Source organism: Thunnus thynnus, chromosome 19 (genome assembly GCF_963924715.1).
Source record: "Thunnus thynnus chromosome 19, fThuThy2.1, whole genome shotgun sequence".
Classification (NCBI taxonomy): domain Eukaryota; kingdom Metazoa; phylum Chordata; class Actinopteri; order Scombriformes; family Scombridae; genus Thunnus; species Thunnus thynnus.
The window spans coordinates 28,059,663-28,083,924 of NC_089535.1; the positions used below are offsets into that span (position 1 = coordinate 28,059,663).

General features: G+C 40.9%; 1 protein-coding gene across 5 annotated transcripts; it reads left to right on the top strand.

The window, feature by feature from the left end:
• Window positions 1–461: 461 nt before the first annotated feature.
• On the top strand, window positions 462–23,778 carry slc25a25b (solute carrier family 25 member 25b). 5 transcript variants are annotated; one of them, XR_010924632.1, is made up of 11 exons: window positions 462–2,013; window positions 16,287–16,413; window positions 16,785–16,872; window positions 18,152–18,263; window positions 18,913–19,071; window positions 19,154–19,306; window positions 19,387–19,494; window positions 19,953–20,120; window positions 20,204–20,354; window positions 20,550–21,255; window positions 21,535–23,778. XR_010924632.1 is itself a non-coding variant. In XM_067574042.1 (11 exons), the coding sequence occupies exons 2-11, from the start codon at window positions 1,681–1,683 to the stop codon at window positions 20,732–20,734; spliced, it is 1,584 nt and encodes a 527-aa protein (XP_067430143.1). In that variant the 5' UTR covers window positions 462–1,403; window positions 1,672–1,680; the 3' UTR covers window positions 20,735–23,778. The 5 variants fall into 5 exon arrangements, 4 of the variants coding, with proteins under 4 accessions (XP_067430143.1, XP_067430142.1, XP_067430144.1 ...); XM_067574042.1 differs by having other exon boundaries at window positions 462–1,403; window positions 1,672–2,013; window positions 20,550–23,778; XM_067574041.1 differs by having other exon boundaries at window positions 20,550–23,778.
• Window positions 23,779–24,262: the final 484 nt, after the last annotated feature.

Below are 24,262 nucleotides of genomic sequence, written 5' to 3' on the forward strand. Positions count from 1 at the left end.
TTAACTTTGTCTTGTTATATCATAACATTGCATCATACATGCATTATCTAACAACAGGGAGCACATGTTTGCCCATGTTCCACCAAAGTTTTACATATTAGATAAATTCAGCTACAAGGTTTCTGGTGTGAATTACCTTTTATTCATAGACATGAAATAAGTACAGTGCTAATTGCTTGAAAAAAAAAGTTGATGCTGGAAGAAATGTTGCACTGGCCACAGTACAAAGTGTTTCATCCTGAAATAACTGTCACCAGATTTCCCAATATTCTCTGACTTTTATCCTATATTCTTATATTGTCTTTAAACATTCTCTATTTTCTATTTAAGTTTTTCACGAGTTATTTGCTGAAGGACATGTCGCGCAGTAAAGTGTCGTCTAGTAAAGTGGGCGTGTCATGTAGTAAAGTGGGTGTGTCGTGTAGGTCTGCATCTAGACTCCTGATGCGATCACGCTCTAATCTCGCGTTTTAAAGCGAGACGTTGGGCGCACCCGGTTCCCGGAGCCAAATATCGTTTTCTCTTCAACGGTCGGGAAGTTAACGGTATTCAAACATCGGGATGAACACTTCTCCATAACGGTGTTTATAACAGGAAACGTATTGTGCGTGATGTGCGACACACGAGCTCAATATGAACTCTAACGTTCTGCTGTGAAGGTATTTTCAGTCAGTATTTAAAGTATTTTCAGTCAGTATTTTCAGTCAGGGCGCTGACAGCTCAGGGTCCTCCTCATCCCGGTGTTGCGGTTTAACGAGTGACCGTGTTAACTGGTGACTCTCAACCGAATGAGTTTTGGTTGCTCGTAGGGACGGCAGCTATTGAAAAATACAAGAACAGCCTTCAGTTTTACTTTAATCAATTTTAAATACATACTCATTTGTGTGTATTATCTACGCCACTCGTTTATGTAAGTTAAATTGTGCTCAGCAAGACGCATTCACCCCAAGTAACGTTTCTTATAATGTGGGAAACAAACATATAGTTTATTTTGGGTTTTTATGCTGTTATCCTCAATTGGAAAGTGGACCATATTCAACCAATTAATCTGTATAATGTCAAATTCCTCAGAAGACGCTAGCTGCTATGCTAATCTATGTTTTTTCTCCACAAACAGGACCAGACGAATATATACTATACTGAACATTCAATTTAAGAGAATTTAAGGCTTTTACGAGGACAACTACGTGTTCTGGTCGTGTTTTCCACAGCTGCCGTCACTACGACAACCACAAATGCATTCTGCTGAGAGTCACCAATTAACACGGTCACTCGTTGAAACGAAACACCCGGCACCACGTATCCTTCGCTAGTACAACATCACATTAGGTTACGTTGAAAACGCTCGGTAGCCGCGCCAAGTGAGCAAGAGGAATTACCGAGAGGTCGCTTTTCTGTCTCAGGTGAGCTCCGCGAATGATTAGATGTGTTAGTGGTGAAAAGCCGGGTTTAAGCTCACCGGCAGTTGTAGTTTTTATGCTTTCAGAGCCGGCTGAAATGGAGGGACATGTGACGTGGTAGTCCGGGCTCGAGGTGAACAGTGGCCTCTGCTCTCTGACGAAGCTACGAGTCGAGCTTAGACTGTATATATCTGTATATATCTTGATAGACAGTCTATGTTCGAGCTATACAACAGCTGAACAGTGACGGACATTGATGATGCACCAGCAGGGCTCCTTGATGCCCGCCTTGCTCAGTGATGTGTTCTGCCAGTGCCGGTCGGCCGAGACCCACCCAGGGGTCGACCCTGGCGGCGGAGGGGGGCACGCCGAGGACCCCCCCTCAGCTTCACCATCTAAACCGGTCACACGGCAGCCGGTGGCCGGTGACTGGAACTCGGACCCAAGCCAAGCAGCTCATCCATGCGACATATGTGGAGGCCCTGAGCAGGAGCACAGGCTGAAAGTGCTGTTCCAGGTCCTGGATGTGAACGGTGATGGGGGCATTTGTGTCAACGACCTGACGATTGGGCTCAAGAAACTAGGGGTTCATCGCACTGAACACGAGCTAATGGTAAGTCAACATGTTTCAGCTCAGTTGAGATGTCGTAATGCTTTTTTCCCTGTTCCCTCTCCCTGTCATCTGGTTGCGTTGCTGTCCCTTATTGTTTCCACGTGCAAAATTAAAAATGCGTTTCCAGTTGGAAGATAACAGTGCATACATTTATTTATATAATGGAAAAGAAAATGATGAATGCAGGATAGAAGAGAAGAAACAGACAACCTGTTGGGTGTTACTTACAAAGACACAGTACAACAGCAGGGATAGTACTAATACTGAAAGCATGAGTAGAAATGTACAGTAAAACAGATGGAACATTTTGGGAAACATGAAGACTCACAGCTCTTTGAATCAGATATATTAGTGACTTGGCAAGCAATAATTTGGTTATCTTTGTAGGCCAGAAGACATTTAGATGTCTCATTTAAAACAAGTTTGGTAGAAGTGTTTTAGACATCTAGGATATAGATGTTGTTTCAACACATATTTCAATGTGAAGAAACTACACACTGACGAATAATGTCAGAGAAAAATATACTGTATGTAACCAAGACATCTAAAAAAAAAAAAATTTTTAGCCAAACTTAACCTGCTTTTAACTTTAAGTTTTGAACACATGCAGGGATTTAACAGACTTCAGTCAAGTTCTGTCTGCATACAAAGTGTGACAGGACAGCCTGAACGGGAGCCAGTGTTTGACATCACAACCTTTTATTATGATGTTTTATTTAAATAAATAAAACAGCTACAGTACCTGAAAGACAAGCTAACCATCGTGGGTTTATGTGCAATTGTTTTTCCATGAGCTATGGAAATTTAAAACACATTAGATCTGGTGTGTTGTACTTGCTGTATCATACTGAGAGGAAACACAGTTTCTTTGCTATTTGACTGGAATTTGGTGAATGAATCTTCTATAAAGGAAGTAAAGCTGTCACCATGACACATCTGTCAACATCAGTAAATTAGGAAAAGTGGTGGAGACAGGGTAGCCATTGCTGTCATGTAATGAAGCTTTGTTATAATAACAGCTACTTAGCAGAAATAGTAACTGAGTGAATCCCTCCTCAACTCATCTGGTCTGTAGGCAGAGCAAAGTTGTGGAAATCTCTGCTTCTCTGGAAATTTCTCTTTTCTTTGTTGAGGATAGTCACATAATCCTGGATTACGGTACTTTCTGCATGCGGTTTGACATGGTGGCAAATGTCCAAGACCACAGAGGTCACAGGATTAACCTCTAAGAACAATCCATTGTTTCCAGCTTCTGTATCTGCAACTTGAAACTGTCAGACCACAGAGAAGGAGGTTTGCTCCAGTGTATTTCAAAATAATACTTTACAATTTAAAATTTAAAAATATTTTGAAATACACTGGATATAAATAAAGAACTTTCCTTTGAGATTTGAGAGTTATGTTTTTTTTTCAGTATTGAATATACAGAAGGTACACATACTCATCAATGCTTTTGCATTTCAGTGAAAGAGTCAATGATTGCCTGCAGTCAAATTTCAGTTACTGCTTGACTAAACATTAGAATGGGTGAGAGTCATTATCTCAGTGGCTGAACATGGTTTCGTTGTTGGTGCCAGAATAATTGTGAAATGTCAGTGTGTGTCAGCGTCTCAGAAATGCAGTCGTCCTCCGAGTTTAGAATGAAGATGGACAAAATGTCAGCGGTTGTTGTGTGGAATAGCTGGGAAAATGGAAAGCTAACAGGAAAGCCTCAAGAAGACAAATAACAGCTCCGTACAACAAACATTTGAACACACGAATAGTTGAACGTTTATGATTGGCTTCAGCAGCGCCAGAAGAAGCTTTTAAACAGCTTGGATCTATGGATCCATCCTGCTGTGTGTGTGATCAACACAGATGATAACATCTCACATTTCACACCAAGCAGTGTGATGTACTTTTGTTGAGCTGTCCAGCTGTAACTTTACTGTTTTGGTTCATTCTCAGCGCTCTCATAGTGTCGTTTTCAGTCGCAGCAGGCAGCTGTTTTCAGAGAAAAAGCTCTAAAAAGCCACTGTACACTACCAGGGCCCTCTTTCAGAAAGCAGGTTTAGTGAAAACTCTGAGTTTGTTCACCCTGAGTTGAGGGAAACTCTGGGTTTTCAGTTCCAGAAAGAGAGCTAACTTAAACTTGGGGTCAGTCACCGCAGTAACTGACTCTGTGAAGTTAACCTGCTCACTGGCAGGTTTTCCTCAATAAACCCTGAGTCTCTCTCTGTCTCCTCCCTCTTACAGAGCCAGACACGCTGTTTCATTTCCTCATTCATTCAATCCGTATCAAAGTGCATTCATTAGCGGAGGGTCACTATCTGTCAGAATCTAATTCCTGGTTGGATATTAGTTTAGTTACTCAAGGACTTTCCAAAGTTACCGCTTTAATGTGCGTCAGTCATTTCTTTGAACAGCGTTTTTTCTCTCTCACATTCAGATATTACACAGCAAGTACAAATCACCAAACACATTATTACTGATCAGACTGTGAGCTTACGGTCATGTCTCTATGTCTTTGATCTATATAGCTTTTAAATCTTTAACTATATTTTTCATCTTTAGTTGTTGCTCTCTGTGTTTTGTCCGTCAGATTAAAGCTGAACAAATATATTTAAAATGTCATGTAGCTGCAGCCTGATACACAGTCAGATTCCACTTTATCATCATTAAGCAAATATAAGTCTGGTAAATGATGAAGTAATGATCGACACTGAATAAAACTTTATTGTGTTAACTTATTGACATTTTTCCCGTTCTGACTCAGGCTCTATTTTTAAAGATAAATGTGCAGCGTATGAATGTACACATACATTAATATCTCTACATTCACTGGATTCAAATGGAGGCTCTGCCTTTTATTTACCTGTTGCCATGGTGAATCGTAGTATCGGAGCTCCATTGATAATGGCTTTTTTCATTCATCATGCATGCGCTTAACTCAGAGTAAACATACTCAGAGTTGATTGAACTGATTCTGATGAGCTGTTCTGAAACTGAAAACTTGGAGTTTCTCATCTCAGAGTTTGTTGAACCTGCTTTCTGAAACACCAAAAGCCAAACAGACACAGTTAGCTGTAGACCAGCTGGTGAACAGGAGAGTGAATACTGGACTTACATTCACCAGGTGAACAGAAACACGACTCCAAATTAATGATGATGTTGCTCCGCAACTGCTGGATGCAGAAATAAGCAACTGTTTGCTAACAGGTCTGCCATATCAATTGAAAAGGTGATGATATGTCAACGTTGTGTTCTCGACTTGTTTTCGCTGCCACTTAGTGGGCATAAAATCAGCTAACGCAGGTTTGACAAGAAAGACATCAGTAGGATATAAAAAGTTGTGTGCTGCTGCTTTCCCCCGGGCCATATGATGAACATCACTCAAGTTTGTCTGATTTGACATTTGAGTATCAACTGTAACACGACTAGGAAATGGGGTGTGAAGGCTGCACTGACACGCTGATTTGTTCTGGGTTCAGAGGTACAGGGATATCCCCCAGGCTGTTACGTAACAGCTAATGTTCATACTCATAGGGTTAAACTATAAACCGGTCTAGGACATTGTAAGTAAGGAGGTGTGTGCTGCTGATGCACATGTACACACACATGCTTCATACATAAGCATGCACACACAGCATGATGTTCTAAACCTTAACTGACAGCAGCTCTTATGGTTGGCTGTGTTTCCCAGCCACAGTCCAGGGTCATAACATCCCTGTCAGGAATCTAGCAGCTTTTAGCCAAGTCCAAATACAGTATGAGACAGACTGCCTCCTGTTGACCTACATTATTACTGTTGTTTTCCTTCAAAATCCTTTTATCCGTGACTGAAATTTCGTCTCAGAAAATCAGTTTTCAAGCTGTTTTTCTAAGAGCAGACCTCTTAAAGATTTAGACCCTTCTGCCATCAACACATAACATGCAGAACCATGCAAAGTCAAATCTCCAAGTTAAATGCTTTTATTGCTCAGTCACAGTTTGTCGATTGGTTCATTTATCTTTAGAATTTGTAAAATAATCAGTCTGAAGATATAGTTTAGCATGAACCAACACACACTCATATCACCATGTGTCAACACATCATTGTAAAACATTAACATATTATCAATGACCATGTGAAAATAGAACACTTGGATGTTAAAAAACATAACTTTTTTATGGACTGGTGCAGGTGTGAATGCTTGACCCCTACAGTGAAGGGAACTGGTGGCTCTGTTATGCTTTGGGGGGCATTTTGCTGGCATGGTTTGGGTCCACTTGTCCCCTTAGAGGGAAGGATCACTGCTAATCAATACATACTTGTTGTGAGTGATCACCTTTATCCTATGATGAAACATTTCTATCCTGATGGGAGTGGTCTCTTCCAGGATGACAACACCCCAATTCACAGGACACGAGGGGTCATGGAATGGTTTGAGTATGAAAATGATGTGAATCATATGTTATGACCTTCACAGTCACCAGATCTCAACCCAGTTGAACACCTATGGTAGATTTTGGACCGACTTGTTAGACAGCGCTCTCCACCACCATCATCAAAACACCAGATGAGGGAATATCTTTTGGAAGAATGGTGTTCATCCGCTGTGGCACTGATTTTCTCTGAACTCTACTGGAGGGATGAACCCATAGGTGTCCCGTGGTTCATCTCTTCACCTTCCTTCCACACTCCAACCCCCGGCAGACACAGAATGAAACATAGAATATGTGGTGAGAATGTATCTCACGCTTTCTTTTGATTACATAGGAGTAAACATTTTATTTTGCTGTTATCTTTTTATAGGTAGTCGTGTCACACCTTGTAAAGTCAGTTCAGATACAAGAGCTACAAACTTATCATTGATAACATTTCTGGGATATCACTACTAACGATGGTTTACAGGTCCATGTGATGAATTAATGACATTGATGATATAAAGAACCGCACAGCCGTGTGTAATGAAAGCTGTGCTGGCTGTTGGAGAACCTCGTTGGTGCAACACAATCTGTGAAACCACACTTCTTCTATTACCGATTGTTTGATTGACAGGTGTAAAGACTGGTGGAGCAGGCAGCTAAATGCAAATTAATCACAGACCTGAGTGAATGTATCAGTTAATATTTGTCCATTGTGTGGATAAACCAATTAGTAGTAATTAGCTCTTGAGTGCAGATTGATTGCTGCATAATGAAAGCGCTCATGTTCAGTGTTGTTGGAGCACAAGTGTAATGTTGAAGCCAGTTTGTGACAAGTTATTTAATTAGTGTGTCACTGCCTCATCTATTGTTAATGTGTGACTGTGCCAAGAGAGACAGAAGCTTCCTGTCTGAAACTGGCTGCTTTTCTGACCACATTAACATGCATCATTGCTTACAAACACTTTGTGTTTTACTAGACGAGGAAAAGGAATTACAGTTGGCATCATTTTATGTGTTTCATTATTTTATTATTTGGCTCAGATGAGTCTACTGCTGTCCAATAAGAGCTGAAACGATTAGATGATGGATTGGTCAATTGACAGAAAATAAATCTGCAATTATTTTGATAATTAAGTAACTGTGTCAGTCATTTATCAAACAGCAGCTAAAATTTGAGGATGTGCTGCTGTTCTTTGTCATATAAGATCATTCAGGTGATTGATATTTTGGGGTTTTGCGGACTGTTGGTTACTTAATTGATCAAAAGATTAATTGACTGAAGAAGACAATTGTTGGTCGTGGCCATACAGACATACAGCACAATTAGATGACGTAAAGAAACAATGTAGGAACACCTTTCTGTCTGTCTGTAGTTGCTCTCAGTGTTGATTCAACTTAGAATCTGCTGTTTATTTGATGAAAAGTTCTCCTGTGCTGCAGATAAGAAGATGGATCAAACGTTCCCCGTCACTCTCATAAATGGAGTTTTAAGGTTTTTAAGTCACATGACTGTAGTTGACCACAGTGTTGAACAGTGTGCTGATCAGCCACTGTGAACCTTTATATGTTTACAGCCTTACATGTAACGCGCTCCCCTTTCAAGACAAACACTCAGCGTAGTAAACGCTGTGACGCTTCCTCTTCCTGCGAGATAAGAAGCATTTCTCCATGAAGGAGACTCTCCAGGCCTCTCCACGCCTCTTCACAGATAATAATCTACCGCCAACTCACTGCTGTCAGCCAGTAAAACAGACAACAGCTCATCTACCTGCAGCAGACCTTGTTCTCTTATGACACAGCTGCTCAAAGTCTACGGCTGGGAATGTGTGTTTGTCCTAACAAAATGGCTTTAGTGTAAAATACTGTGAACCACACGGACACCGAATACTGTCCAACAGAAACACAGAGAGGCTGCATAATCATCTAAATCTGTAATTCTGATCATAAAAAATGTGGAGAATTTCCCCCCTGAACCCAAACTGAAAGTGTTTTTTCCATGTTGTAGCAAGCAACACTTATTTCCTGTCACCCCTAGCATCTGAACCAAATCATCTGTTAGGAAAGACTTACATATTTGTTAAGGTTTTTACCCAAGAGCATTTCTTCTTCCAAATAATTAAGACTAGATAGTCTATAAAACTGGGAAATAGTTAACAACCAGTCTGATTGTCTGCATGCTGGTGTTACTTTCCCCTCTGGACTCTAGATCCAGATCCTCAAACTACAGCAGTTAAATTGTTGATTAAAATATAAACATAACCATTAGGAGTGAAGTTTAGACCTGCAGAGATAAATAAAAACCCAGGTTGTCAAAAAACATTCTATACAAATCCTACGAAAGACCAGAACCACTGTGAGTGAATGAATTTATTTGACAATTTTAAACAACACATATAATACTGCACTGCAGTCATTACACACACTAAAAATCACCAAGGATGAAAACACAATAAAGCCTGAAGGCTTATTTCCATCGTGATCCTCTCCAGTACTGTGTGTGTGTATCAAAGCCTGATGTATCTTACTCCTCTGTGCTGTAGAGCTGCATTATTCTCCAAAAACTATTAAAACACATCAGTGAGCCACACTGCTGCACTGACATGTTCCTTCATTATCATGAACACACACACACTGTAGTTTATTTTCACTCAATCCCTCACACACACACCGCCCTGCTGCCAGAAATACTCACTAGAGCAACAAATGTGAATTCATCCACCATTGAAAATAGTCCCCAACAAATTCAGTATTTTCCTGTTTGTTTGCTAAAAACAACAGTTGTTACAAAATTATATTATTGTGAGCTATTTTTAAAGATTTTTATTTTCAGTACTAACCAATAGACCAATAGACAGACAGGGTAGTGAAAACAGACTAACACATTGTTGTTAGTGCTATTTTTATTGTATTTGTTGACAATAAGAAATAGAAATAGAATAAAACCAGCCTTAACCATCAATACCTAAAAGTGTTTCTTTGCTTAATGGTGAAAATCTCTCGTGTTGGTGGGTAGAGACATGGGAGTAGAGACTTCTTGCAGATTTTACAGTGGACGTACTGTAATTGAGAATTCCTGTTTCTGTCAGTAATCAGTTACACTGAAAGCAGTGCAGTCAGCAAAGCAGGACTGCAGAGAGCAGCTGGAAGTAATGAGGGTTTTATGCAGAGATGGACCTACTTTGCTGCGTCATACTGTAGTCCTCCCAGCAGGAGGAACCCAGTACGTGCTCAGACTTGAAACGCGGCGGAGCTCGGTCATCGCTGTGGATGGGATCGCCTGCTGGATGCTGACGATGTGCTTGGAATGATTCAGAGGACCGCGAGGGAGGGAGGAGGGAGTCATCACTCAGCGGATTTTCTACAGAGAGGGAGGTGCAACTGAGGGGAAACCCTCGGCTTCATCCTACCCCCTCCCTCTACTCTGACCGACAACTGAAGGCATAAATTAATTTCCATGCTGCTAGCCTGTCCTCTATTGGCTGAGGGGCTCGTTCCATGGCTCAACAGTCGGACCTGCCAGTACGGACTGCAGTGATTGGTCGGGCTCAGCTGCAGTGAGGATGCAGGTTTCTAGAGGCTCTCTTTGCTGCATTTTTCTGGCTGCTCATACTGAAGCCGGCTAAGTGGCAAGTCCTGTCTGCTGCTGCTGCTGCCATCGTTTTAACATACTCAGCATGAAATATCTACAGCGGGAAATTATTGCTTTGATCATTGGAGAACTATTCATGTCTCACAAGTTACATGGTAAGAGTTAGCCAGGAGGATTTCTTTTTTTTCCTGCTGCATTTGATGCCTGTGGACTTGAGCCTGGACGTGTGATATCGTAAGAAGATGAGACGCTGAGCTGGAGCAGTGAAGTGCAGTGAGTCCCGCGTGTCCTCAGCTGACCTCTCTACACTTGCTCTGCTAGTTCAACTCTTTGCTTTAGCCGACAGACACGGTTAAGCGGCCTCTTTGTGTTCGAGCAGAGGGCAGTCTGCACATTCATCACACACTCTCACACAGTAGATCCCAGTCTGAGGATGCTGAAGGACATGCTGAGTTTCCTGTGCCAGAGACTTTTTGGCAGGACACAATGTAAGCCTGCTGAAACCCAGTTGCCAGAGGAGAAAGAGACTGAGGCGACTGGCACCCGCAGAGAGCTGCAAACCGATCCCCAGGGAAAGACCACACACTCCTCTGACGGTAAAGAAATCAGCAAGAGTAATGTTACTCCAAAGAAGACCACAGTATTAATCATGGTGGCACCACCTACAGATCTTCAACAGGTAGGATAAATTAGCTGTCTGCATCCTCTTCCTCTCATATTACAATAGTATACTGTACCATAGATCAACGTCTGATATGTAGAACTGAATGTGAAAGTTCACTCTTGACCATGCCCCCCCCCCCCCTCCAAAAAATAACATCTCATTTCAAGGTCAACTTATTACCTTTTACCAGAGCTTTCAACCACATCTCACTCAAAGGATAGTTTCTATAAGGAGAGCTACTGCTCAACTTTCTGATGAGGATTATTTATGAATGAACCTTTCCTCCATAGTTGAATAACAACAATAAATTACAGGTGATGAGAACTGATTAAACCTGATACTTACCAAATCTGTCATGTTCTTTTTTTAGGATTGAAGTGTTTATGAATCTCATGTCAGGTTCATGTCTACTCTTGATTATATTAGAGAAAGTCACTCTAGTGTGAGGCTCTGGAGATGGCTATGTCTGTCGGTCCACAGCTTTTGTTGTTAAGATATCTTACACGATGGATTGCAAAGAAAACTTGGTACAGGCATGAGTAAATATAGAGGATGAATCTTAACGACTTTGTTCATGCCTTGACTTTTTATCCTGCAAAACCATCACGTCAGAGATTTAAATTGTCCTGAACATCTGTCCTCATCATCTACCAAAATTTGGTAGAGACTTTCACAGTTCCCAGACAATGGATCCTAATTACTTTGATGATCCCCTGATTTTTCAGTCCCACCCTCAGTGAGATACTTTTGGTTTTGAGTGGAACGTCTCAAAAACTTTTGGATAGATTGCAATTCAGACTTTCATGTTCCCCTCAGGATAAATAGTTATACCTTTGCTGATCCACTGACTTCTCATGTAGCGCCACCATTGGGTCAACATTTCAATTTGCCCAATGCTTTGGTTTATGACTTATACCTGTACAATTATTGGCATTCCCATTGCTGTGCCAAAGGCTGAGTTCAGGCTGAAATCAGCCCTGAAGCACAGCACAGGGGGCTGTGCTGGTGGGGGAATGTTGTGTAAGGTACCGCGGAGACAATGAAATAATATCCAGGAAGTCCAGTTGGAGTAATGTCTTATCAGACACCAAAACGCAATGAATGTGGGCGACTGTGGCTCAGGAGGTAGAGCAGGTCGTCCACTAATCGGACGATCAGCGATTCGATTCCCGGCTCCTCCAGTCCACATGTCGATGTGTCCTTGGGCAAGACACTTAACCCCAAATTGCTCCTGATGGCTGTTCCATCAGTGTATGAATGTGTGTGAATGGTTAGCTTCCTCTGATGGGCAGGTTGGGACCTTGCATGGTAGCCCCTGTACCCATTCAGCATATGAATGTGTGCGAATGGGTGAATGTGATTTGTAGTGTAAAAGCTCTTTGAGTGGTCAGAAGACTAGAAAGGCACTATACAAGTACAGTCAATTTACCATTTACCATTTAAACAGTAGAAATACAACATTCACATTACATCCATCAAATCCACCAAAGTCCATATTCATGTATATAATTGGTCAGCGTAGCACCTTGCTGGATGACGTTGCACTGCGTTGTTGTAAAAGTTGATCCAGATTCAACTTTTTTGCCAGACGACCCTTTATGTTGGCACCCCCACTGCATCAACACACTGCTCTCATTCAAATCAATGACCTAAGGCCTAAGTACTGCCTCACAGAGCCGCTAGCATGGATGTAGACTCTCAGTCTTGTTAACCTTTCTTTACCCAGTGTTGATTCACTGAACTTTTTTCTAGGAACACACTGCTCCTCACTCACGCATTCACAAGTACAACCACACTGATCTTTTGGCAGCCGAGCAGCTCCCTTAGAGCTGTGAAGGGATGTGTGCCTTTGCTCAGTTGTGAAGGTGGCCTTGAGCAAAGTGCTGCTTACGCTGCAGAAGCACTGCAGAATGTTTGTGCCACTCTGGGGATTAAACAGGAGCCTTTGCTTGGACTGCTGTTTTTTTTCTTTTTTTTGTCTTCTATTCATTCAATGAGCTCAGCATGCATTTTTATCTTCACTGCTTTTTAACTCTTTCCAAAGTACCATATTTTCCTTCCTTTGATTTGCTCCTACTTGCTGTACAGGCTTTTTCCCATCCCTTCATAAGACTAGTCCATCCAAAGCTGATCATGTGCAGCTGCTTGCAGAAACAACCTGTTTTCCATTCTTTATACACTATTGAAAACTGTTCTGAAATGGACTTTTAAAGACTTTTAAAGGTAAAGGTCACTGTAACAAACATTCATTAGAGATGTTGGCTTTCCTCTCTGGTCTTTGCCCAAATGACCACTTATGTTAGAGATTGATGTGGTTGAATATTCACTGGTTACACAATTGTTTTTGCTGTTGAATGGTGACAAATTTATTCAAGCATCAAAGGAATGAGGCATTGTGTTCGAAATGAGCTGCCACTGTGGTTTCACCATATGTTGCTCCTCAATAATGATCATGTGGGAGAAGTCAAGTTGCCTTAGATAAAATCAAGCAGCAAGCAGCTTTGGTCAAAACATCTCATAACAGCTGCGTAGTTTGCATTGCTGTTTTACTCACAGACCCTCACTTCCTTAGAAAATCATGAAATGCAGTGACTCAACTGTTTGAATACATTTGTTTAAATGGTTTATTGAGTAACTAATTTCACCTCGCTGCATTTAACTCGTACGCTCTGTTCCTGAGAAAAGGCACGACATCCTCTAACTGCCTCAGGTGAAACAAAATATATTCAACCTCGGTCTGCTCACATACAGTAGATGATGATGTCATTGTTGCCGCTTACTCAACCATTGTCCGCTGTGTTCAGTCATTTATTGAGTAGTATGAGAGTGCTCCACCTCATTGCTGATCATTGTAATAATATGGAATAAAAACTAAAACTGTATTTTCAACTCTAACTTTAACTTGAACATTTTTAAAGTCTAAAATGATAGTTTTCGTTTTTCAAACCACTTCTATTTTGAACCAAGGTTAACAGTGGTTATCCGTACATCTATTAGCACATGATAGATTAACTCATTTATATATAATAAGGTCTGTACAGTTTGAATCATCTCACTGATAAATGAGCTTTCTTGCAGTGATCAGTGTCACTGTTTTTCAGTGTTTTGTGTGTAATGACTGTAAGGCTTTGCTTTGTCACTACTTTTCTGCCTTGAAGCTCAGTGTTCACACTCTGAGAAATGATTTGTGTATCTTTTTTATAAAATGTATTACCCATGTTTGTTTTGTCCTTAATACTTGTACAGTCAATGATGGAGTCACATTTTCTGCTGTTGTGCTCTCTAAGAGATTACTTAGTGAACCGTTGATGATCCAATGGGAGTGCTGTTTAATCTCTGTAAATGGATCCAATGACTGGCAGGCTGGTGTCTTGGTGGGCGGGTGTAGAGCTCCCACTGCTGTATATCTGTAGTCTAATGATACTGGTTTTCAGTATTACAACCAGCTCTCTATACAGTCTGTGTATCCTTTAGTACTTTCTGTTGGACTATAGAGTAAACCTGATGTGTCTGTGTCTCTATGTGCCAGTGTCCAATGTGGGCCACAATGAATTTGAATACTTTGAAACAAATGGATTACCATCTGAAATAAAATCAGTGTTCAAGCTGAGTTTATTTCTCCCCTCACATGAACTGACGACATATCATATGTGGAAAAAGGTATGAATGAATACTAATCATTCTAATGGTGTGATTTACCTTTAAGGCTTAATTAGGTGCAGAGTTTATGTTCTTTTTGTCTTGTATGAAAGATGTTTCTCAGTGTAATAATAGTGTGACCTGTCTTTACTAATAGTTTTTGTCAAATGATGAACACCAGTGTGGCTTTAATTAGAAGTTGTTTCTCAAATTCTGTCTAGAATGCAAATTCATAAAAGTATCATTTTAAATGTGCCGTCATGTATTTGTATAATTATTTCTACTCATTGTTGCCAAGGATATGGTGCTTTGCCATTGTCAACAAATCTATGCAAATTAGTGAATTTTTATGTTAAGTAGCGTCTTTTGAACCATGTTTTAAGTTAGACTGAATTAGAAGCAATAGTAATGTTATCAACTTGGGAACCTGCATTGTAGGGGTGTGCCGAAATACAAATACATTATTTGGCAAAGCACAAATAGTGGGTTTTTTACGAATATTTGTTTCATACAAATATTTTTTTAAAATATTTGTTAGTTAGAGGTCTGTCTGCAAAGAGGTGAAGAGTAAAGTTTTACTTCAGTAGTCAGCACAGTCGTCTATGATCTGGGAGACTCCAGTTCGAGACCCAGTTTTGGGACCTCCTTCATAAGGTAGTTTATTCATAAACACTTATTGTAACACTTTAATTTTCTAAAATTAAAAGTGTAATAAAAGCAAAAACAGGATTTGTAAGCCTCTTTCCACTTTTATACAGACACAAATACAAATACTGGACTCTCTGCACATCCCTACTGCATTGTAGTGTTTTTTTTTTTAGATTCACGAGATTGTGCCAAAGTCTGAAATTTTCAGTTCTCCAAATTTCGGATCTATCATGTACTTTTGTAGCTTGATTAAATTACTTCAGTGTGTCTATTACTTTAAAAGATTTGAATGACTTTACAACACGTATGCACTCTTGGAAGAACAGACATATAGACAACAACAAATAAACAGGTTTACACCAATTTTCTACAGATCATGTCCATATTATGACCAACCAACTCTGCAAAGTTTTCTATCTTTTTTAAGGCAGTCATGATGTTTGAACTTACAGCATAAAAATCTACTGATTGCAGAGCCGGTTGAAAGTAACTAAATACATTTAGTACTGTTACTGTACTTAAGCAGAGTTTTAAGGTACTTTGCTCATTATGAGACTTTGACTTTGATACTTAACCAACATTTTGCTGCTGATATGTTTACTCACTACTGCACTTACATTACAGTGCTATGACAACATAGTGTGTCTAAAAGCAGACACAAATGGCTGAAACATGAGAAAACACTTGTTCAAATAGTTGCTCTTCAGTGGAAAAACACAGCCAGTCCATCAAACAGTGGACCATGTACTGGGCTCCATCCTGTGAGTCCAGTGGTGCACATGGTTGATTTTTTTTGTGTGTGTGTGATGCTCAGTCATTTTTGCCCCCTCACTAACAGAGCAAGTCATTTGGTAAAGTATTGCTCAGGTGCATCATGTGGATTTCCTCTCCACCCTGCACACCCAGCTGCTCCTTCCTTCAGGTAGCCTTTTCCTTCCAATATGTGTATATTCATGTTCCAGGAAACTCTGGTTCCAGTTGGCTTGACAGAAGGTTCCCTGGATTGTCTAAGATGACTCTTAACCTGATATGTGTGAAGGCTGTTAAGTGCTCTAAATTGCAGACTGAGTCAACATTGCACAGATGGCAGGAGATGCTCTGACTTCTACTGCTGTTTGTCACATCTTTAACAACCATGGTGAATTAGTTCAAGTTAATTATCTTACTGTATAAACCCCTAATGCATCATGCTTACTGACACATGTAGACATTGCTTAAATACAAAAATGAGCCAACATTTTTAACAGCAGGCTCCATTCTCCACAGCTGCTTTCCTCACATGTTTGTGTCTGAAACTGGATGCAAGTCCTCTCAAGGGTTCTCCTGTGTCTGCTCTCCTTTCAGAAAATAGTAAAAGCCGGAGACAAAGACCTGGATGGACAATTAGACTTTGAGGAGTTTGTTCATTATCTCAGAGACCACGAGAAGAAACTGCGGCTGGTCTTCAAGAGTCTGGACAAGAAGAACGATGGTGAGGAATCTTGTTACAACTTTTCATGTCTGCTGTAGGGTACTGAGAACAGATCGAACCAAGATCATAAAATAATTAAAGGGCAATTAAGTGTTGCACGTCCATACAAAGAGAGAGATTAAAGAAGAATATTGAACAGTGAAGCAGCAAAGGCAGAGATATCCTGACTTGTAGTTGTTGGAGCCTACATTTCCCATCAGCCATAAGGCACCTTTTTTGTTAGACCCTCACTGCCTGGTAAATATCCATATCTTTATACAACTGTTCTCACAGGCTGAGTTGTACTCTCTGTGACTACTTAACTGTCTACTTAAATGCTACCATGTGTCACACTTAAATGAATAAATAACTAATTCATTTCTGTGGTGCAGGTCGGATCGACTCACAAGAAATCATGCAGTCTCTGCGTGACCTGGGAGTGAACATCTCTGAGGAACAGGCTGACAAGATTCTCAAAAGGTGAGAGTGATGCTGCGATCCACAGCCTCTGATACTGTATGCTCCGTTCAGTCTCTGTTTGTGAGTGTGTGATGTCTCCCTTCTTTTCATTTTATAATATTATAACTCTCATTTTTATGTGTTATCTGATTCTGATGAGCTGTTGTAGGTATTGTAGTACAGTATACCCCCCTCACAAAGGACCAGTTTTTTTCATATCTGTTGAAGTTAAAGCAGCACTCTTCTCTTTCACACATGCATCTCTTCAGTTTATAACATGTTGGTTGGTCTAGGTCTGACCTGTAACACCTCCAACACAAGTCTGAATTAAATACCGTGACATTAACATAAAGGCTACAGCAGCAGCAGGTTAAATATGCACAGTGCAGAGAAACAGGAAACGTGGGTAGAACCAAATATCACATCAGCGTTGTGGCTCTTTTTTTATAACAGTGCTGTCATGTGTGAATAAAACCCTACATAACATTAACATAACATAACCGAATGACAAAAATCCATCACTTTAACAGCTCAGTGAAACCAGCAATGTTACATATTCCGTGTCTGAAAAGGCTTTTCAGCTGTATGGTGCCTGTCACTACTCATGTTTATCTGGCAGCAGCCACAATAGTGACTGTTGAAGCCGATGTGTTCAGGGTCTCTAGATGCACACTGGCTTTAAGAAAACTCTGACTATATATCTTCCAACATATCTACAAGTAGAAAGTCTTAACAGCTTCTTCTGATGGGTTTTTGGTAGCTATTTTTAAGATGATATTTAGACCCGAGGACAGGTATGTTCAGTTCCCCAACATGCCCATAATAGTAGCCAGATTGACAGGTTTCTCAGCCTATCACAGTCCACCAGGGTGCTTGCTGCTGCTTCGTCCCTCCTCAGCTCAACCCTGGCTTCCAGCTGAGGATTTTCTGGCTTGTGTTGTTATCGCTCAGTGTGATCCTTGTGTCGTTCCTCTAACCTCCTGTCTGTGTGTCTGTCTGTTCTTCTCTCTGGCTGGTCTCAGAATAAGGAGGGGTCATATCTGGGCCCCTATCGTGTAGTAAGTAGTAGCTTCTATAGTCTGCTTTCTCAGCCCGCGCTGCACTAACACTGTCTCATTCAGTCACCAGCTGGTACTTTCAGAAGAAATGAAATCACAAATGAAAGTATCCTGCTACAACAGAATACACAAGAACAAATGTCACCATTAATGTGCATGTAAGCAGAAAGCTTGTGCTTCACTATCCAAAAACTGTCACATCTCTAACAGTCTGTATCCGCTGTGTTATTTTACATCCCCAGTATGGACAAAAACGGAACAATGACAATTGACTGGAATGAGTGGCGGGATTACCACCTCCTACATCCAGCAGACAACATTCCTGAGATCATCCTCTACTGGAAACACTCCACGGTACACAGTCTTCCTCTCCGCTCGTCACAATCAAAATCAAGTCAAAATCTTTTCTACTAAAATCAGTTTGTGTCAGCTCTGGTACAGCAATAAATCGTTGACTAGAGACCAGCTCAGGTGGGATTGATTTGTCTAGGGGAGATCAGGTGACACGTGCTGTATCTCAGTTCTAATTATTATCATTTTAAAAGTGTAACTCTACAGCTGTAACTCGTAGCTCTAATAGGAATCGATTTTAATAACCGGGCACACACCAGCTTGTTCATAACTAATGTGATGTCGGAAACAAAAGACAACCATTAACGGACAAGTCCCTGCAGGCACATCAAAGAACCGTCTTAGTGTCATCTCACAGGTGATTCAATTACTGGTAAATATTTGAATAGTACTAATATTTATACTAGTACTGAATACTTTAATAAGCCCATCAGGGATGAGGGTCACATGATTTTCCAGCAGCACATTCTTGTTTATACAGAAGCAGCTGCTGAGGAGCAGTAACATTGCAGTGTCATTACAGTAAACACCTTGCAGCAACAGTTCATGTTGATTACTTTACTTTCTTCATGGTGTTCTCCTGTCACCAGCTCTGTCTATGTCTTCAGGATTATAGTGTCACCAGGCTGAAAAACTCTTGCTTCCTCTGCAGATCTTTGATGTTGGGGAGAGTTTAATGGTGCCTGATGAGTTCACAGCAGAAGAGAAGAATACAGGCATGTGGTGGCGACACCTAGTGGCCGGAGGAGGAGCCGGCGCAGTGTCTCGAACCTGCACTGCACCACTGGATAGGCTCAAAGTACTCATGCAGGTAAAACACAGCTGACGTTTTCATTATAGACCAACTGAAGAGGACAATGAATACATGTTTGTCCTGCTCCCTGCCTGCACAGGTTCACGCCTCCAAGAGCAACAGCATGCACATGGCCGGTGGCTTCGGCCAGATGATCAGGGAGGGCGGTGTGAGGTCACTGTGGCGAGGGAACGGCATCAATGTTATCAAAATCGCCCCCGAGTCTGCTATCAAGTTCATGGCCTATGAACAGGTACGCACCAGTATAGCTCTGGCTTCAGTAAGCATTTATGAGTGTTACCGCTTAACAAAAGAGGATGTCTTGTCTGTCAGATTAAACGATTAATTGGAAGTAACCAGGAGACGCTGGGCATCGCGGAGAGACTGGTGGCAGGCTCTCTGGCTGGAGCCATCGCTCAGAGCAGCATCTACCCCATGGAGGTGAGAGAGCACATAACACAGAAAGAATGAAACAATAATTTAAGCATCACCTAAAAATAAAAAAATAAGTGGTCATAAGTTTTGTATAAATTCTATAAATGCTATGTGGCAACTCTTGATACATTGTGTTTGTATGCAGAAATATCCACATGGATTATGTTTGTCTTGTGACTGACTGCCCATTTTAACTTTTAGCCTTGAACCCATCATGTGAAACAGTACTGTGACCTCTTATCTGGAGGAAAACAGACCTTCACACGCAGACTCACAGACCTTCAGTTATGCACAAAGTGTGAGCAAGTCATTTATGTAAACGAGGTTCATAACACCCAACTTATTTTAATATGGGAGATAATGCACGCTTACATGTATGTACAAGTATGAAAGATGTTCTGCGACTAGAAGTGGAGTTTACTCTCATCCGCCGGAAGGCCTGACATCACTTCCTGTCGTCTCAGGTCCTGAAGACACGGTTAGCCCTGAGGAAGACGGGCCAGTACTCGGGCATCTTGCATTGTGCCAAACACATCTTCCAGAAGGAGGGTGTGGCTGCTTTCTATAAGGGCTACGTCCCCAACATGCTGGGCATCATCCCCTACGCTGGCATCGACTTGGCTGTATATGAGGTGCGTGGTTGTCAGGTGTGTGGGGATGGCTTATCTGTTTTTTTTTTCTAGTTGAATCTGACTCTTTTTCCTCCTCTCCTCAGACTCTGAAGAATTCCTGGCTGCAGCGCTACGCCACAGACAGCGCTAATCCAGGAGTGTTTGTGCTCCTGGCTTGCGGGACCACCTCCAGCACGTGTGGACAGCTCGCCAGCTACCCGCTCGCACTGGTCAGGACTCGAATGCAGGCGCAAGGTAACTCCACTGTGTCTAGTCTAGACGGCTGCTGACATCATCTCAGGAGGATATGAAGAAACATTATAATGTAATATTATTTAGTAATCAGGAAGTTTCGCTGTGTGAATAGCAGCCTCTAGAAAGCCAAATATGTTGAAGTAGTGAAGCTGGCGTAGTGTTTGGTCAGACGGTCTTTCCTCTGTTTTTCCTCAGCTACCCTGGAAGGAGGCCCTCAGATGAACATGACAAGCCTGTTCAGACACATCGTCAGGACCGAAGGGGCCATGGGACTCTACCGAGGCCTGGCACCCAACTTCATGAAGGTCATTCCATCCGTCAGCATCAGCTATGTGGTCTACGAGTACCTCAAGATCACGCTGGGTGTCCAGTCACAGTGAGGAGGGAAGCGGACACAGGAGATCAAGGGCCAAAGGTTTTTTTTTTTTGCTTTTCTTTGGGGCCGAAGATTGAAAAGCAGCTGAAATGAAAGACATTTATGTCAAATGATCAATTTCCAGGGTTAAAGGATAAATAGGATATGTGATCGAAGAGGGACGAGAATCTGAAAGTAGGAATGAAGACTTCCTGGATGGACGAAAACTTGATTGAAGCTTTTTCTGTTGTTTGCTCTTATTTAAAGCATTCTAAATACCCAGCACTGCTTCAACACCTGTTCACTTTATCTTAAAAGACAAACGTTTACATTGAATTCATTGAAGTGGTTTACTGGTGTTCCAGTAATGTACTTGCTTAATGTGGGCACTGACTGTGCTGCTGGTGGGTATCGTCTCTGTCTTGAAGGGCTTTGCTAAGACAAATCACAAAGCATTTCCCATGTCTCCCTACTGGAAGACCTGCACACTACTTATCAAAAGTACAGTGACTCTGACCATAGCTGATGAGGATGTAACCCTTTAAGGTATGTAGCTTTCCACTGTGCATGTGTCATATTATGTAAAATAGATTCAGCTGCAGCTAGCTTCTGACAGGTCAAGATCTTTTTTTTTCATCTACTTTTTATCGCCACTGTTTATTCTTACGTCCACTACCTTGCATGAAGGTTGTGACAGCATTCTAAAAACATTGACTTTGTGAAAGCACACACCTCCTGCAGAATAGATCAGCCACACACAAAACAATCACAATGCTTTGTGTTTGTCATTTTCAATATCTCAATATTTCCATTCATTCTCCCCAGAGGATGAAGCTTTCTATCATGGACACTGCGGCGCCCCCTCAGGCCCAAATATGAACTTTCCATAGACATTTTGTCAAGAAATTACTTGAACACATTCATGCTTCCAAAGGAAGGAATCCTTTTATTTTGAAACATTATCAAGCCGAGGATCTAGAAATAGCACAACTGTTATTATGTTTTGTTCCAAGCTGCACTTTTGCACTGTGGGGTGTAACGAACGTGGCTGCTAGCGAGGACGCTTTGAAGAGCGGATGGAAAAAAGGTATTCATTTATGTTTGGTTGTGCTAATCCACATTGAATTTGTTCCCCAAGATTCTCTGTCTGAACACACAGTTATTGTGCATTATTGTGAATTATAAATTTCCCTGTAAACTGAGTGACAGCAAGAGAAACAGCACAACGAGACCAACTCTGACTGAAGCTACTTGGATAGGTTTGGGGGCTGGTCATCATAGTGAGGGAGGATTATAAACAGAAGTAGTCTTTAATACTAAAGATCAGGAGAACAGCTTCCCTATTTTTGGATGTTACATATGATGTCATGTGGTTGCTGTGAAGCACTGGAAAACTTTGCACTCCCTACCAAGTAAAAGCTTGAATTCTTGCCATAATTGTAGAAATTTCCAATCAGGCAAAGCACCATTTACAAATCTGTGTCTGTTCTTCGATGTGCTCTGTAGGATTTGTAGTGATTTTATTGTTGCCATAGCAGCAGGCTTAAGCTGCTTTAACTTTGCCTCCAGAGCAACAATCTGGTCTTAACAAATGAAATAATCCTGATTTTACAGAACACAAGTCATGAAACTTTAGTTTTAATAATGTTAATCTGATTATGGCTTCAACTGCAGTATGCTTCAGATAGAATAGAAAATATTATAACGTGAATATGGGACTAATGGAATTAAAAATACTACTTTCAAATCTCAGAAAAAAATAGAAATCAAACAGGAAGATGCTGTTCTACATATTGTCGGGAGGATTACACTACCACACGGAGCTCCTCTCTTCAAACATCACAATGATCTGTGGTTTGTTCAGTAATAACAGGTCATTGTTGTAAAGTTTAGAGCTGTGAACAGAAGCTGGTTGTGGGATACATCTGACTTCACCGGCTTGTACGATGCAAATAAACACTCCTTATAGTCAAATGGCATGACATCCGAGCAGAGGTAACACTCAACACGACTGCTGCCTGTGTCAAATGATCAGATTCCCGTGAGTGCCTTGGGTGCCGAGCCTCTCTGTAAAGCACCTGAACACTGTAAAAGGTGGAGTCTGTGGGACGTTGTTTGCACTTTACTTTACTCTGCTTTACTTCCTGTGTTTTTTTTTAAATTTATTTATGACTGTATTTATGTATTTATTTTTACAAAAAATTGATTGATTGACTGAATTTGATCTGTTGGTTGTGCTGAATGATTTCATATTCAGGTGGCTCTTTGATATTTTAGAGTAAACTGAGGCTCGTGGTTTGTTTTGGAGTGATAGATGCGACTTTGGTATGGTTTAATATTCAAGATTCCTCTGATGACACCGTCTGATTTTTCACATCAGAGACAGTTCAACAAAAAAGCTACAAACCCTGCATTTCATCTGACTGACACTATCTGAACAGGATCTCTCGGGACTGAATGAGTGTGTGTTCATTAAAAGGCCAGCTCCCCTGCTGTACAAACCATTGGACTGTACAATCAGTGTATAATGCAGAATGTCAGGCTGCTTTTGTCAGCTGCCTTACTTGCTTTTGAAACCGCGCTGTGTCTTTGTAACTGGTGGAGAAGAAAAGATTACATTTGCTCAATACTGATATATATGCATAAAGCAGTGACACAGAATGATGTCACTCTGTGGCTGCGTGTAAATGTTTTTTTCCATATTTTGTACAGTGAACAGTAGCGTTCTGATGTCTTAAAAGTCGCCTTTACTGGATGTTGTACTGACCAACAGGCAGTGGGGCAAATCGCCAGTGGAACTTTAAATGTACAGGAACTACTAGACTATACAAACTGAAGGCTACAATGTATATTGGTAAATGGTGGCATAGTTTACTAAATGTATTCAATATATATATATTTCTAATTTATTTTACTATGCTAGCTGTAAGTGACCAAGATGTATGAGTATGTGAGAACTTGTACAGTAGTTGTCAGTGTGTAGATGCATCCAATGAAAGAATGTTATGCTGACAATAATATTTATGCTTGTTTGAGATCAGCTGTTAAATAAATTAGTTCAGCATTGAACTGGTTGAGTGTTTTCATTTGGGTTCATTTGACATTAAACTCCCACATTAAATGTTTTATTAGTGTTTAATAAAAATCTTCCATCCTACTTCTATCTTAAAATGGATTCAAATAATTTTTTTCTCCCATCATCACTCTACATACAACACACCACAATGACAAAGCAAAAACAGGTTTTTGGAGTGTTTTGTTCATTAATAAAAGATAAAATACTGAAATATGTCATTTACACAAGTATTCAGACCCTTTTTTATGACACTCGCAATTGAGCTCTGATTCATTCTTCTTCTATCAATGGTCCTTGAGAAGCTTCTACAACTTGATTGGAGTCCACCTGTGCCTAATTGAATTCATTGGACATGATTAGGAAAGGCACACACCTGTCTGTATAAGGTCTCACAGTTGATGGTGTATGTCAGAGTGAAAAGCAAGTCATGAGGTTGAGAGAATTGTCTGTAGTTCTGCGAGACAGGACTGTGTCAAG